A 17,906-nucleotide genomic window follows, 5' to 3' on the forward strand; every position below is an offset into this window, starting at 1 on the left:
TCAGGATTCAGATGTGGTTGATTTGATACTGGTGAAAAATAAGTTCTTCTAATTACGTTAAAACATGTATAAATCAAAAGTTTATGTTGAGAATTGACTCAAGTGAATCCGAAATGTGTTATTTTATTTCAATTAGAAATTCCTGAAAAGTTTGATACCTTCAAAGAAATACCTGATAATTTCATGATGTTGTATTTTATGTGGAGAGAAAAACAGGTTATTTCAAGAAATTTTACAACTTTGTCAAACGTTCTCTAGCAAAGCTATATTTAATTGTAATTGGTAATAATTTTCTTATAAATGATGTACTTCAACTAACTACATTGAGAAATTTTAATACAAAATTTTTCATTTGTTATTTCAGGAAAACAAAAAAGTGAGGTCTCTGCTGGTCAGATAAGAGTTGATTTTCTAAAACAAAATATCCAATGTTAAGTCAATGTTTTGCTGTATGTTCGTCAAAATACTATGAATTTTTATACATCAAAGTCAAAGTCAAATATGTAAAACAATTCATATGAAAATAGGTTTGTTCATATTAACTAACAATCATGCTGCATTCATAAATGAATCGCATCAAACTGGACACATTCTTCATGCGTAAGCGCTTTTGTTCCTTTCGCTGATAGCGACTGCGTTCGCTCTTTATCGAAGTCCGGCAACAACCCGAAGAGCGAGGACGACGTCAACCGCACATAGGATTTGCGCGCCAAAACGAACCATCTCTCGGTTCGGTCCTCGTTTCGCATAGGCCCTCTGCTAAGTCTCGTACGCCTATCGCCACCATAAAACTGCGCAAGCGTTTTTCGTTTGTGTGTGTTGCTGCGAACCTTTTGGCAGTGGCTTCGTTTGCGTGTTCAGATCGGGCAGCTGCCTGTTGCGCGAGTTCTAAACAATTTGCTGACTCGACGACGGCAGAGACGGCAAAAAATAACATTCGCTCGGTTCGTGCTTTTTTTAAGGGTATGCGATAGGCAAAATACCGTAGAATTCGATGGACTCCAAAGAGTTGATATTTTTGTTTTGTAATTTCGGCTCTTGAACAAATTTCGCCTGAATTTTTCGGTAACAAACAAACAAAACAAAATATATAGTGACAGAAAAGTTCTGCAAAGACATTGGGGACATTTTGAGGGATTTCGACAACATTATGACTACACGCCTGGAGTGTACTGGAAGCCTATTTTTTTGGTGAAAATGCTCACATTAATATTCGTTTTGGAACCTACATCGTGACATGTCAAATTTGATTTTAATTTTGATCATTTTAAGAGACGTTTGGCAACATCAAACACGTCCCGGGGTGTTCCGAAAACCAGCTTCTACGAAGAAACAGGTCATACTTTATCTGTTCCGAACACTACCTTGCGACATTTCAAACTTCCCGATTTTTTAGAACAATATCAAAGAAGGACATTTTGAGGATTTTTAGCCACATTGGACATCACCGGATTGTTCCAGAATTACAATTGTAGTGAAATTGAAGATGATTATATTCGCTCTTAAGGCCCAAACGCAGTCATAGCGGAATGGCAACGGAAAGCGGAGTCGGTTCGCCAGCATGAGCTATAACATGCTTGTCGATTTTGTGTTGATTCACTTTCATTCGTTGATAGCTCGAAATGGTGTGATCCATTCCGGTTCCGACTCCTTTACCTTTCCGCTATCATTGCATTTGGATCTTAAGGCTTAACAATGTTACTAATTCAGAGTATCTTTTCGTTGTCTATCAACTTAAAATATTCATATCGCATACCCTTACCTTTTTCCCTATTGCATACGTCTGCGTCAAATCGTTTGCGCCTCATCGCACAAGTAGCCGGCTGGCGAAGATTCTCGCGTAATTCATCTGAAAAGTTAGTCGTTGGTCAGCGCAGTGCGCGACTAAGTCGTTTGCTAATCTAAGCGGTAGTGCACAAGTTGAGTTAAAGTGATCATTGCAAGTTGTGACTTGATTCGATAGATATAATCCACTGTGACCTTGTGCGTGAGTTGACAACGGGTTCAACGATTGTTCTTTCGGTGAAGAGCTGAAATACCTCTAGATAGTGTTGTGGATCGTTCAAGATGGCGCCGCCCATCGCATTGAGCACTGCTGTGGCGTGCGTTCCCGGTAGCGTATCGCCGCAGTTGCAAGTAATCGGTTCTGGAAGCACAGTTTCCCCAGGCCCTGCTACTGCTGCTATTATCGGGGGGCCATCGTTGCAAAGCAAGAACTGCAACTTCAACGCCGATACGATCAAGCTCATCGACTGCGTTAAAGCCCGGCCGGCTTTGTGGCACCGTAAACATCTCCGGCAGCGCGTGCAAGTTGCGCACCGAGGCTGGGAGGAGATTCGCAAAACGTTCAAGGCCAACGACGGTGAGTTTGCGTGCGCGCTCGCGCTCGAGGGGGTAAACGCGATTTGCGGTGGTTCTCTCGAACTGCGGTTCGTGAACTGTTGTTTATCGCAGGGGATGTCAATCTGTGGCGCATGTATGAAAGCAATATTTTCAATCATAATTCAAGCGTGTGCTAGAATAAGGGCGTAAGTCGCATGATCGATTTCTCTTCATCGATCCTCTCTTCTGTGAATAAAGGTGACAAGATGCGGGTTTGTCAACTTGGTTTCACTTCAGGGCGCTAGCCAGCGATGCAATCTTGCGTCCTAATGTGAAAAAAGCAAACAAACTTGCGTCTTGTCGCTTTTATTCACAGAAGAGAAAAGCGATGAAGAGAAATCGATCATGCGACTTACGCCCTTATTCTAGCACACGCTTAAATTAGGGTGCGACCATGAATTACGATACACTTAAGGAGGATGGGTTGGGAAATTATGAGGGTTATATATAATAATGTCAAGTATTTTACATCCATTTCTTATCGTGATTGATAAACGATTATCTCTTTAGCGAGCATCCACAAAGAGCGTCACACACAAAAAAAAGTTTTTACTCCATTCTCCCTATGCAACAGTTTTTATGCCGTTTTATATCAAATTCTGGACATAGCTTCCAAACACTCGATTATCATAGCGATTTTTCAAAAAAAAAAAAAAAAAAACACAAATTTCTTTACAGGTTTTTCCACAGTTTCCCCTTAGGATTTCATGAAGAATATTTATCCGTGTTTTTTTCTGGGGATGTATGTTCAGATTTCTACAGAAGTTCATTGAATAAATCCTCCAGGAATTCCTTCTCAAGTATTTACAAGAAAAATCATCCATAAGCAATTCCAGAGTTTCTATTGGCTTTGAGAATTTATTTCAGGAATTCTAAATCCTATGTTGGGTGCTCCACGAATTATTCCAGGAACATCTTTTTGCATATGGCCAGGTATTACACAAAACATTCTGGTATTGATTTATCCAGAGATTCTATCAGAAATTTTTCCCAAAATTATTTCAATAGTCCTTCTAAAAATTTTCCAGAAAATTCGTTCATGTAGAATGAGTCCGAAGGAGATATTCCTGTAGTAATCAACGAAGTATCCCCTGGAAAATATTTCTGATACAATTCAAAAATATTTTCCAGGGTATACTTCAAAATTTCGTTCAGCGATTTCTCTATGAAATTGTTCCAGTTTTCGATCAGGAGTTTCTCTGGGAATATCACCAGTTCTTTTCGCGAATTCCATCAGGTTTATGTCCAGGACATTTTTCTAAAGATTTTTTTAAGGTTTTTTAAATGTTTTTTTTTTCTTTATAAACTGCTATCGATAAAATACATAAAAAATGAGTGTTTCTTCAGATTTTTTTTATTAATTTTACCAAATTTCTTACAAAAGTATTTGCAGAGATCACTTTTTGGAATATTTTCATGGTTATTTCACAAATTCTACCAAAGCTTCCTTAAAAAGCAATCAAGTAATTATTCCTCGAATTTATCTAGAGATTGCCGAAACATATAAAACAGGGATTGCTTCAAATCTAGGAAAACTCTCTCCGGGAACTTCTTCTAAGAACAATTCCAAGAATTCCTCGAAAGATTCTATGGAGTCTGTTCAAACATTTTTCCTGGGGTTCTTTCCAGAGTTCTTCCGGTTATTATGGACGGATTTCACGCCAAATCGACAAAGGGATTGGCAGCACCCCTTCAGAATTCAATGAAACTTTCTGGGTGTGAAGACTATGTGAAACTAAGATACTTTTAAAAAAAAAAAAACGCTGACACGTTAATGCTTCCAGTGGGCATTTATGCCCTTTGAAGGAAGCACCACACTAGACAACGGACTAGCATGCAACGCCCAGTGGCACAGTCGGAAAACATTCCTCATGAAAAGTTTACCGGCCTGAGGCGGGAATCAAACCCACACTCCCTAGCACGATGCGGCTAAATGCCTGGTGACACTAACCGCACGGCTACGAAGCCCACAACTTTACATACTTTGTTTTTTCAAAATCTATCTAGACCAACATTTGGAAAGGGTCAAAGTTTTTTCACTTTTTTTATAAACCCGTATAACTCGAAAACGGTAAAACCTACAAAAAAGTGTTGTATGGGGGACTGTCGTGAAATTTCCTGGAGTTTTAGAAAAAAATATTGAGAAAATAAAAAAAAAAACATTCTCTACTCTTAAACAAAAATCAAAACTTTAAAGTCGATTTAAAAAAACGGCCATTTCAGATTTTGATCACCCTTAAGCAAAAAGTTTCGTAATTAAATTTATTAAAAGTCGTCTATACATTGCAAATTGGGCATATATTAGGGAAAAAAAGTTTTTTTAACATAGAATTTTTTTAAGTCCAAAAAGATTTTTTTATTTCATATTTATTTCGCTTCAAATAGTCTAGTATTAAAAGTACCTGCGTTACAAGCCATTTGAATAAGAAATAATGAATATGTTTGTTTTTCACATACTTTTGACATCCAGAAAGTTTCATTGAATTCTGAAGGGGTGCTGCCAATCGCGTGTCGAGTTGGCGGGAAATCCGTCTATGCCAAGAATTTTCCGAGGATGGAAAGATTTTTTTAGGATTTCATAGACAATTCGTGATAGTTTTTTAGGGTCTACTATGATATGCTTGAAATATTTCATATGGAGAGAAATCCCACTGATATTTCTTTTAACTATTCCATATGCATTCTATCAGGATATACCACAGGAATTTCAGAAGAATGTTCAGCTTTTTTTCTTCCGAAGCATTTGTGGAAAGATTTCTGCTACAATTCCGCTAGGGATTCTACCCCGGTTTCCACTAAGTATTCTGTTTTTAAACTTTTGCAAAAAAAAAATGCTTTTACAAGGAAATCTACCTCATATAGAATTGCCATTAATCAAGCTCAATTGCAGTTAATATAACATTTACTAGTTTTGTCAATACAGAAAGAATTCCAACATTACTAAAGATACATAATAAAATCATTTTGGAAATCTTGTAGCAATTTTGCTTTTCCAAATGATTGGCAAACAATTTACAATTGTTCGTTATATATGTTAATATGTATATGTAAATATATGTTACAATTCAAGTTATATCTGACGTGCTGTGAAAATTTAATTAAAATTGGACCACAAATATCTGAGATATGTGCCTCTAAAGTTGACCATTTTGTATGGAAAATCGAAAAAGTTGCAAATGTTTTGTCCAATACTGTATATCCACAGACAAACAGACGTAACAGCTAGAACAATTATCAATTTAAAATAGAGATGTACCGAATATTCGGCCGGCCGAATATTCGGGCCGAATATCTCGATTATTTTGATTTTGCCGAATATTCGGTCTGCCGAATAATGAAATCTGTTATTCGGCCGAATAGGCCGAATAGTGACCGAATAATAACAAAATAAAATAAATTGTAACAAAACATTATGTTTCATCAAAGGAAAATTAAAAAAATGATTAATTTATTCAAGTGATAATACATCAAATTTTCCCTTTGGTGGATTCCATGGATGGAGTTTGATACTAAATGTTTAAAAATGTGAGAATTTTTCCGTTCTACGGCATTGCGATGCTACTCAATATACAAGCCATTCCATATTTCACTCATCTTGCATGGATTGTATTGTGGCATTATTTTTACGTAAACTGAAAGTGCTTTTCCCCTTGGTTTTGTAAAAAACATGGAAACAACGAAAATTCAAACTTTTGCATTTATTATCGCTTGTGCCTATAGGAACTCATGTGACTATAGTAGCACTATTTCTAATTCCTGTTCCAATAGCTTTACGGCGTAGGCAACACAAAAAAAAATCAAAGTCGTATGTTTATTAAAAAAAAACAAAATTTCTCTACTATAGGAATAGTAGGTGTACTATAGGTGCAAGGGAGCTAGAATTTTAAGCAAAAAATCATTTCTTGAACAAAATTGAGCTGTGAATCAATGGTACTTAGATAAATAACTCCTGCCATTCATGTCAAAAAATATTTTGCAACGATTTATAGAAAAACGGTCGTAAAAAGCTACTAGTGCGAATATAGGGGACTGTCTACTAACGGAACACCGACTCTATGCGATGTATTTGCTCTAATTAATATGAAGCACTTCCAGAAGTCGGATGAGAAATAAAGCGACGTATTAACCTAGTTCCTTAAAAAGTTAAATGGATCAAAACTGCAATCAAAAAGATACAAATCGCTTACTTTAGAAATATAAATCCTCAGAGCTTTTGACTTTTGTTTTTTCTTCAACCGTTTTCAAAAGCTTAAAACGATCATTCCGATCAATTCTTCACCGTGGAAGCTATCCCTATTTAAAACCTAGGTGTTATTCGACCGAAATTAACGGATTTATTCGGCCGAATATTGAGTCATTATTCGGCCGAATATTCGTTTGGCCGAATAATAATTTCTCAACTATTCGGTATTCGGCCGAAAGCCGAATAGTGCTATTCGGTACATCTCTAATTTAAAACATAGTCACGTGAACAATGTTCACTGAACATTAACGCCCAATGCTAAAATACTCCATTTGGCAAACCGTGAACTAGGTGGCGGTAGTGAGCAAACGTCAAACTCGAACAAAAGTGATGCGTGCGCCACAAGTGGCCCGTCGGCCAACTACTAAATATTAGAATTGGGCGCTATTCTGCTGTACGATGAAAATAATTAGAGTGTTACGTCTGTTTGTCTGTGGTATATCCATATTCATGAAAAATAAATACCTTCGTTTGTCACGTAAGGCTGTATTCTGTTTGCAGTGCAATCTAGTGAAAAATTCAATAGAAACACTCAAAGGCCATTCCACAGGTTCTTCAGGAAATTTTTCTCTTATTCCTCGAGGAAGAACTTCAGGAACTCTTCTACTGATCTCTTCATGATTTGGAATACTTTCAGGCATTTCACTAGGGATTCTTCCTTAAATTCCACCAGAAATTCTTCTTTCAATCCTCCTAGGTCTCGGTCAATGGATTCCGGTCAGTGAATTGTTTAGAATGCTTACAAGAAATTTTCTTGAATTTCTCCAGGAAATCATTGAGCATCCCAACGCGTGAATCTTCAGAAATTTCCAAATGATTATTTTTCTATGCAACTATCTCAGGATTTCATCCGATTTTTTTTTCTCTAATTATTTCTCCGACTTTTCCAGAAGTCACTCTGGTAAATCTTTTTAGGATTACTACAGGCGTTCTTTTAATAAAATCCACAAAGATTTATTCTTGATTTTACAAACGTCAGTCGGTTAGGAGTGTTGTGGATACGTTAGCTTGATTCCTGCTCCACTCAGTGAAAGTCATTTGATTTTATCTTCAAGAACTTATGCACAGTAACAGTCCGATGGTTTTATAGTTATCTCTTTGGAGTTAATCAACTTTGTATTATATAATTTAAAAAAGTTTGTTCGAAGGTTGCTTAAGAAATTCAGCCCAGTTTTATTTTCCTGGGAAAATACTGTTTGACTTCATAAAGATTTTCTACACGAGACTCTTGTTGGGAATATCTAAAAAATAACAATGCATAAATTCATCGAATGCCTAAGACTTTCTTTGAAAAATAACTGTTCTCTGAGGAAATTTTTCATATTTAGAAAAATACCAGATGGCGTTCTTTTATTCTTGAAGGAAATATTCAGGAAGTCCGTTTAAAAATTACTTACTGAACTCCTGCAGATGTTATTGGAGAATAATAAAAATAGTTCTCTTTTGAACAAATAATAAAATGAATTTCTGGTAAAATTCATGACGGAAATCATTCGGAAGGAATTCCCAAAAAAGTCATTGAAATATTTTGTAAGAAAATGTTTTCTTAATTCCTGTTTAGTCTCTTATTTGTCTTGGTTGGGTTCCTGTTTAATCTCTTTTTGGCCTTTTTTTCAAGCAAAATGTATTCAAAGTTCCTTTTTTCAAGATATTCAGTTGACACCAGCCCTGGTCATCAATTGGTATGTGAACACATTTTACAAGATGCTGACCGATTTTGTGCAAGCAAATTCTGACTGCAGTTTTTCAAAAAAAAAAAATATCTAGAGAATACTCACGTGTAAGAATTCACGATAGATTTAAATTAATAAAATGCTGACTGTTAGACAGTCCAATAAATCCACATCACTCAAAACTTATATTAAACAGATTTATAAAACTATCCCCCATATGTATATTCATATATGGATAATGCTGCATAAGAACTTTCTTAATTGATTAAAGCTTTCCACCAGATATTTTGTCAAACCTCTCTACAAAAATTAATTTGAAATTAACAAAATTTAGTGCGTAACAGATTAAAAGCCATTTCCTAGAACATTAAAAAAATCGGCATTTATTACTCCACCAATCCTGCTGTAATGTTTTTCAAAATTGGTGCTCTGGACTACTGGATTCTGGAAGAAAGTTCTCTAGAAATTTAACCAAGCAATGACGATCAATTTGATTCCGGAAGATAAGCAAAAAATCCTGATTATTTTTCATAAAAAATATTTCTAAGAATAATAATTATTCATGCCTTATTGTTTATACAATAACTGAGATATTTTACCTGAGAATAATTTTTGTAGGAACATCTTTATAAATTTATTCGTGGGTTCTCACAGAAATTGCGTTTTTGCATAACATTCTACTCTTGCTTCTTAATCATTTTCATATTCTGAGAATAAATATCTTTATGAATTTTCGCTTAGATTGTTCGGCTGGTTTGGAGTGAAAAGATCGTTTTTAGTAATATTTCCAACATTTTGAAACCCCACAGAATCTTATAAGTTTGACTTTGGTATATGTAAAATTTCTAATTAAATAGATAGATGATGAAGATTTTACATGATTTGGAAAATTTGGTCAATTTTAGACTTCTGCCGGAATAATTATCGGTATTTCAGTGCTGCAATGCCTTTGCTGTTTTCTAAAGGAAATCTAAGAAGGTTTGACGAAATTCGCCGAAGAATTGCAAAAATACAATACATTTCTAGCCGAACTATTAAAAGTATTTGCGAAATTTTTGGTTTAACCTTCCGGTTGTCCTTCAGTCGACCATCGTCAAAATTAAAAAAAAAATCTGAAAACTATTGAAAAATGAAGTAGAACAAAAGATGAAAAGAAAAATCATTCCGCCCCTTATGTGGAATAATAAATTCTTGAAAATTACACGGTTTTGAAATGAACCAATCGCCGCGATTTTTTATCACTGGTCACTCGCTGGTGGTGACAAACGATCCAAATTGGCTTGTTTAGGGGTATCCAGTTTTTATATATTCTGATTCTGAGGGGTGTTCAAAATTGAGCCAGAATCCAAAGTTTCAGATTTTTCCGCGCCCTGGAACTATTTATAAAACGCTTTGAAATTAGCAAGGAAATCACTGTTGAATCACCCCTCTGTAAATTTTACTTCGGGATGAACTGTCATTATTTAAATTGAAACGTCATTGAGCCCACATATTGAAATCTTCTTTAATCATTTAGAATATCAAAACCAAGATATTGAGGTGCAATAAAATTGTCTTATACTTAAAAAAATGTGTTCTTCCGATCAACTAGAAGAAACTGTAACATTTACTTTGCTAAAACAACCCAATTTCAGCACGAGTAAGCTTCTCTAAATGTGTGCTCATGAACGTTTGAGGTTTGGCTTCGATGCACCTTCACCTTAATGGTGGAAAAATCTGAACAACATTGAGTAGTTTTGAAGGTGGCCAATCACGTAACAGCCTAAGGGGCGGTCCATTAATTACGTAAGACAATATTGTTGGTTACTCGATCCCCCTCCCACCATGGTAAGATATTTTAGCTTAGCTTAGCTTAGACTGACTACACATATCAATGGTTGCTATTCCGTGATTGACCGAAGTCAGTGAAAATGCACAAAGAATCAACTAGAAGTTCGGCTGGGATTGGCCATAATCTTCTTCAGTGTGCATAATTCAGTGCCTCTATTTATACAGGGTCAATAACGGCGCCGGCCACGTCCTTGCAGTCAGGTGGGATTGGGGGAAGGAATGTTAGTGTGTAACCTTTGTTATTTGGAGACCGTGTTTGCCTCTGCATCTCCACAAAGGTTACTGGGAAGGATGTTTGTTAATGGGGAGGATCGTTGGGTCAAAGGATTCACTTTGATAAGTGATTAGACCATGATAAATAGTTTTTTGTCAAATATAAATATGCTTTTATGAAAATATAATATTTTCATTTGATATGAACAATTTCTATGTAAAGGAAAATTATACCGACACTTGAAGTGACGAACCATTCAAAGTTTGTTGAACAAATATCTAAATGTAACATTCCTACAGCTGTCAGGATAAAAGCATGTGTTATTATATTTTACTTATTTGAAAAGAAACAAAAACTCGATTGGCTGGAATATCATAGAACACTCTTATTCTTATGCCGACACTTACAGTGGCGAACCATCCAAAGTTTGTTGAATAAAGTGAACCTTTCGCAAGTCTACACTTGTAGTGTCGAACCATTCAAAGTTTTTTTTTATAATTACAAAAATAAAGATAAAAAGAAAGGGGTGTTTTGAAAACAAAAAAATGTTAAACATAAATAATTCATGAATTAGAGTTTATGTCGACACTCACAGTGACGAACCATTCATAGTTTGTTGAAAAATCATATTTACGTCCTACCGTTGTATCGATTAAATGTGCAGTCATACATATTTTATAGATTAGAAATAGTAGCATGGAACGAGCTCACCAATTGATCCGTCATCCTTGACTGAGCAGCAACAATCCACATTCAGCTTAACTCGTTTGCTCGGCTATATAAAAGCACTCAGAGAAAATAGGCGCACGACCCGAGAGGGAAAACAACTGACGACTGCTCGGGCTTTCTTGACGCACTGCCAAGGAGCAATCGTCAAGGTCGAAGATCAAACAGAACTAACTGATCGCGGCACTTTTTCACTTTACTCGACCGATGCGCGACATGTTTGATCCTGCCCTCGTCATCCGCTCCCGCAGAAGCAAGCGTCAAGGTCGAAAGATCATACAGAACTCCCTCCCACCATGGTTAGATATTTTGTATGAAAATAAAAAATAATTTGTATGGCGCATAAGAAATCTCAAAACCTTCCTCCTCCCATAACCCCTTACGTAAATAATGAAATATCCCTAATGAATTTTCGGGTGTTAATAATTCATCTGTTTTTAGTTTATGTAGGATAATGTAATAAAAGATATCTCTGCATAAATAGTTCCATTTCATTTTGAATGTTTTTCGTCGTTTAATATCGTGAGAAATTTCTAGAAGTAGTGTGCAGGACTCAGAAAGGAGGCCAATATACATGATAGTAAAAACAGGTAAAAACTAGTCAACTAATCTTATGTTGTTGTGTTTTTTTCCAGTATCATCCCTCAAAGTGCGCTGGAAAACTCTTCGTGATAGCTTCCGCCGGGAGGTAAAGCGCATGGAAGATGGAGAGATCTCCAAGTCCGCATGGCCTCTATTCGACCGCATGTCGTTCCTGATTGGACACTTTCGCACGCGAGAAGGCCTTTTGAAAAGTGAGGCAGCCTCACCAACTCCGTCCAAATCGGACGATCATTGGAAGTATGCCTCCGACTCGAAACAGGACTCACAAACCGAAACGGATGAACCGATGCCTCAAAATGCTGCTACGTCGTCCATGGGCGAAAGCGAAACTGAAGTGGTGGAGTCCTACACGGTAGTCTACGCCAATGCAAAGCCACCCACGTTCGAAATTATCCAGCAGCCTCAAGAGCCTGCGGCCACTACGTCTGCACATGTTGAGGAGAGCGATCCGGAGGACCTCACCATGATCGAAACATACGAAACGGTGCAAACGGAAGAGCATGACCATGACAACGGTAAGATGGAGGCAAGCTCCAGCCAAGACGTGATCGAAGTACCAGAGCACGTGTACGGAGAAGTGACGTTCAAAAACAAGCTGCGAGCACGTATCAAAACTGAGCCGGTCGAAGGCGATCAGCGCAGAGGGCCGGAGAGGAGTTGCGGTGCAACGTTGGAGGCGGACTCGGATTACAATTTTCTGATGAGTTTGCATCCATTCATGCGAAAACTTCCGGGCCGCAAGAATCTGTCGGTGAGGATTAAGATTCAGCAGCTGATTGCCGAGGCGATGGACGAGATTTAGGGAGACTGATGAGCATGAATGACACTATTTGAAATTGAATGAGATCTGTTTTATTGTTTATTGAATGTGGATTGCGTCGTTATACAAAAGATGATTAGAGTATGAATTCGTATTGAATTTTAGGTAAGTGTGTTTTATTGACGATAATTGGAATATTTGGACTTCTAATAAAACCACGTTAAGCATTTTTATCCAAATATGGGTAAATGCTCTAAAATTTGGCTGGCTGCCAAACTTTATTTTTCCGAAATCCACTATTTTCTGCTGTAGGTATTTTATCACAGTTTCAGGCCGATGGTAAGCATAGCCAAGGACAAGAAAAAGTTAGTTTTTGTAAAAAAAACTTTTTCGTTTAAAGTGCCCATCTCGCGATGTTTGGACGGTTGGTAGTAAACAAAGCTATCTTGAAACAAAATTTTTAAAATTGACTTGTTTTGAGAATCAATTTTTCTTAGTAACTGGCCACAAATGAGATTTTAATAAAAAAAAATAGACAATCATCTACAAATCATCCATAAAACACTTTTTTGTAAGATTTTTTGTTTACATTATATTGAAGAAATAAATTGAGTACAAATCTATGTCCGTATTCAAATGATACCTTTCAAATTTACCTGAAAAATTTGGGAAAAACCAAGTATGCAAAGTGGCTTACTTAGTCAAGGTCATTCTCAAAAACTTATTTATATCTGAGAGGGTGCTTCCAGCTTGGAATACAATTTGGCGTGAAATGAGTCTAATGCTGTTATTAATAAAGTCTTATTATTGTAACGATTGTTCGTGCGCGCAGATCTTTCGTATTCGATATAAGACCAGTACATTAGAAGAAACCATAAGCAATTGTCATAGAGAGTGTGTCAAAACCAATATAGTAATTACACACGATTGCGGTTTAAAATAAATAACGATCGAAAGAATCATACAGTGTTCGTCGTAATTTCACCTCATGAACGAACTTTTACTGAACAATGGCTGCATCACAACATAATTTAGTTCGAATCGTGTCGCTGAACCATAAACCGTGAATCGTTTCCCACGTGATTTGAGGAACCGGAAGCCACTAAGTAGAATTGTTTTTCGAAAATTATTCAGCGGGGAAGTAATTACCACACAATGAAGCATCGCGTCGTTAGTAAGTGCTCACAAAGTTTTCATGCTTTGTGTCAAGCAAAGCACTCTCTTTGCAGAAACCATGTGCTGAGGTGAGCTCTTTAGAAGCAAGACAAAGAAAACTTTTCGAACACGACATTTTCACATTTGCATCGATTTATCAAGTGGGAAACTATTAAGAACTTTTAAAACTAAGTAACACACACGGTATGACAAAATCAAAATCATGTTCCATGTATGCTCATTAATTTTCAAATTCTAAATTTTTTAACGTCAATGTCAAAATTATAAAACAAAGGAAATTTCTAATGAATAATGGAAAGCACTAAGCTGCCCAACACATTTTTCCAATTTGCGAAACGAGATAGGCGATTATGACAATTTACGAAAAGTCCTGATGACAACAATACCTTTTTATTGCTTTTTGAAATTTAAATGAGATTCTCAAAACAAAAACTCAAAATAATTGTTTGCAATCACCCGCAACCACACAGACGAAGCCCAGCTGTCACATCCTGACCATTCGTTCGCAGCCCAAATGTTCCGGGGATTTATGTTTATGTACATATTTTGGCGTTTTTCAATTTCCTCGTGCGAAGAATAATTACTATTTAATTTCACTCGGAAGAAGGGAAGATGCCATTTTCTTGGGCCGCTCCCGAAGGCTCCACCCAGGGTTTATCTATCCATCAAGCGAGCCATAAAATAATTTTGCGGCACTTTCGAAACCAGCGACATATTTTGGCTTAGAATTTACGATTCCACCTCGCCATGGTTCGTCTGTCGCAGGATCGGCTTTCTCGTCGTGGTAGCAGATTTGGGTAAGAGCAACCGCAAGGCATCGCACATGCCAGTTTTATGATACTGGAATTCTTAATGTCATTTTTAATGGCCCTTCCAAACTGTATAATTAGTGCTGGAAACTCTATCAGATTGGGAGTTCTCCCTAAGGAACTTACGAACACCATACATGTCCTTTGGTCGATACTGATCCTTAAGTTTTTAATGGGTCAAATGTGAACTGTCTAACTTATTGGTTCTAATTAAAGCATGTCTTCATCCGAAAGAGCAGATGGCCCACCTTCAGTCGAACAGCGTAATGCCGTTAAGCAGTTAAAATTCGAATTTCTTAGTTTCAACTAAAATTTCTAAACACCCTAAGCATATTTGCATGGTCCTCTCTCCTGGTCATCTCGACACTAAAACCATCCACCTCAAGAGACACTCAACAAAAAAACTTCCAAGAATCAAAGCTGGACAACCGGAAAATTGAAACTCCTGGCTCCAAAACAACCGTCTTGAGCATTCCGGTCATGACCATAATTACCCATATATATTCTGGAAGAAATTACAAAACCAATTTCGTTCCGCCCGAACGGGTGCTGTCCGGAGGAGCATATCCTTCTGTGGTATGACCGAAGAGACGTGCGGTGTTGGATACATTTTTCGACTGTGTGCATCTTTTGGCAGCAGGAAATTTTCAGGTTGGCACTAAAACGTGAGCATAGATGGACATCGGTTCAGTGATTTTGAACGGACGTGATTGTAATGCAAAAGCTGCTCGCTGCAGACATCTCTTATGTGCATCGTTTTCAATATCATAAAACAAAGAATTTTTTTATTAAATTTCATTGGTTAAACAGTAACGAAAAATAATCCTGTAGTCAAATCGTGGATCATCAAAGTTTTCTGAAAATGTCTCTGTACCAGTATTTAACTGCATAATTACTTCATTAATAGAAATCTAAATACTAGAAAATCATAAGAATTGGGCAGATTTTTTTTTGTAAAAAGATTGAGATAACTAGTTCTGAATCTTCTTATACTTGGCATTACGTGCTCACTGGGACAAAGCCTAATTCTCAGCTTAGTGTTCAATGAGCACTTCCACAGTTATTAACTGAGAGCTTTCTTTGCCAAAGTTGCCATTTTCACATTCGTAAATCGTGTGGCAGGTACAATGATACTCTAGGCCCAGGAAAATCAAAGAAATTCCCATTACTAAAACATTCTTGACCGATCGGAAATCGAACCAAGACACCTTCAGCATGGCTCTGCTGTGAAGCCGCGGACTCTAACCACTCGGCTTAGGAAGGCCCAGTAGTTCTGCACCAATATTCAAGTGCGTTTCCAGGTTTTCCATCATGAGAGTGGAGGGTTCGAACGATTTCAAGATTTTATTTTTGTTGCCAATACCCCTCGTTACGATGGATAGGTAGTGAAACGACTTACCATTCCCTCGGACGAACCTGTATAGAAACGTGGAATGATAAACTGCGAATGACATTGTCCGTTATCTGCTATCAGTGAGTTTATGGTTAGTCAGCACTATCAGATCGTTCTTCAAATTATATTTCGAAGTGAGTTAGAATTAAAATATACATTGAATTTATATTTCTAACAATTATAAATATTCGTAGAATTAAGGTATCTGCTTTCGTAAAAAGTCCGTCAGTTTTCGTAGAATTATAGTTGAGCATTCAAGGTACGTTTACCACCTGAAATGAAAAATAGCATATACTTACCTTAACCTGAAATTATATAAAACTTACCTTTAGATTTCTGTGGATTGATCGTCGTTAAATCCCTTTGCAAAGATTGCCAGTCATATTATACGCAGAAGAACACTGAATTAGTAAGTTAAATCTATTATACTTACCTGGAACATAACTAATCAAGTATAAATAAATTACAGCCTTGTAGCTGCTTGATAGCGACTTACAAGACGGTGTTTTGTTTGGCAATTGGGAACAATTTTTGAATTACACGTGAACATGACTATTTTGATCCCTATCGTCCCTTTGAACACTACACCACGCTACTCTTTCATATGGAAGCTGTTGTAATGATTTCAAATGTGCCGTCAGACGAAGCTTCTTGTGACATTATTTTAACATTACCAACTTCGAGGATTTGTAACTCTAATATTTATGGATCGATTTTCGATGATTCTTGCATATGTCTAAGTTGTATATGTTGAATGAGCGATAGTGTTTATTTTTTGAATATGTATGGTCAATTATTTAATTAAATGGAACTTCTCGGAAAATATATAAAACCCGGAAATACGGGAATCCCGGGAAATAGAAAACAATTTACTGGGATAACTCTTCACCCGGGATGGAAACTCTAAATTAAACAAAAAAAACTGCTTTCATATAATGGCTATTTATGAATAATGCTGCAATATTAAGTCCAATGATCAAATATTTCAATATTTTGCATATAAAATTTCCCTTCTGTTACCAACTTGCTTTCAATCAAATTGTTTTTTTTTTGCAAAATTTAATGTTGCAACAATCACAATTGATATTTGAATTAGAAACTCTGCTTAGGATTTCATTTTTTTTTTTAAATTGGCTGTTTTTAAGACGCAAGTCGCATGATCGATTTCTCTTCACCCTTCCTCTCTTCTATGAATAAAGGTGCCAAGCTGCAAGTTTGTCCGCATTTTTTATCATCAGATTGCATCGCTGCCAAGCAGTCCGAAGTGAAAAATGCTGACAAAGTTGCATCTTGTTACCTTTTTCAACAGAAATCTTCTCTTCCCCTCGATGAAGAGAAATCGATCATGCGACTTACGCCCTTATTATAGCACATGCTTGATAGATTGTCACTGACTTATGATCTAAACAAATACCGTGCTTTCTGAGAACTAGTCTGAAATTTTCGCTAAGAGCTCGGTGGTGACAATCTAGATTGTCAAAATGCTTCGAAAAATATTTTCAAGGAAAAATAATCAGCGTGTCGATTTTCAAAGGTGTAAGGCATAACTAATAATATGATATAAGGTACCGTATAAGGATACAGAAAAATCAATAAAAAAAAAATAAAATAAAAATAAATAAATAAAAATCAATCGTCAAAGATTTTCACATTTCAATTTCTTTAACAGTTATACTCGAATTAATTTAGGAATTATATCAGAGATATAGCTCATATGGTATTTTTTCACGAGTTATTGTAATATTTTTCATGAATATCTATCAGAACTCATTTGTCTGAAGGATATTTTACTCCATCTGGATCTCTTATCCGAGTAATTTCTCAAGAGATTCTCCCGAAAATGCATCCTAGAGCACATCCAAACGTTAGTCCGAAGCTAAATATGGGAACATCTTTGATAGTGTTGCTATTCCAGTGATAAACCTTTCAGGTCTCCTAAATTTCTCCAGAGATTCATTCCAGATTTTTCTCTATTATAGCTTTAGGTCCTCCAGGGTACTAACAGAAACTTGCTTAGAAGCTCCTCTTAAGATTCGTTGAAGTATACTTATAGGAAGTCCAAACAAAAATTTCTACACGAAATTACCCAAGACTTCA

At 36.5% G+C, this 17,906-nt stretch overlaps 1 protein-coding gene across 1 annotated transcript; it reads left to right on the forward strand.

Moving 5' to 3' along the window:
• Positions 1 to 1,776: 1,776 nt before the first annotated feature.
• Positions 1,777 to 12,690, forward strand: LOC5569954. The gene is made up of 2 exons (XM_001658805.2): positions 1,777 to 2,362; positions 11,704 to 12,690. The coding sequence occupies exons 1-2, from the start codon at positions 2,068 to 2,070 to the stop codon at positions 12,471 to 12,473; spliced, it is 1,065 nt and encodes a 354-aa protein (XP_001658855.2). The 5' UTR covers positions 1,777 to 2,067; the 3' UTR covers positions 12,474 to 12,690.
• Positions 12,691 to 17,906: the final 5,216 nt, after the last annotated feature.

Source organism: Aedes aegypti, chromosome 3 (genome assembly GCF_002204515.2).
Source record: "Aedes aegypti strain LVP_AGWG chromosome 3, AaegL5.0 Primary Assembly, whole genome shotgun sequence".
Classification (NCBI taxonomy): Eukaryota; Metazoa; Arthropoda; class Insecta; order Diptera; family Culicidae; genus Aedes; species Aedes aegypti.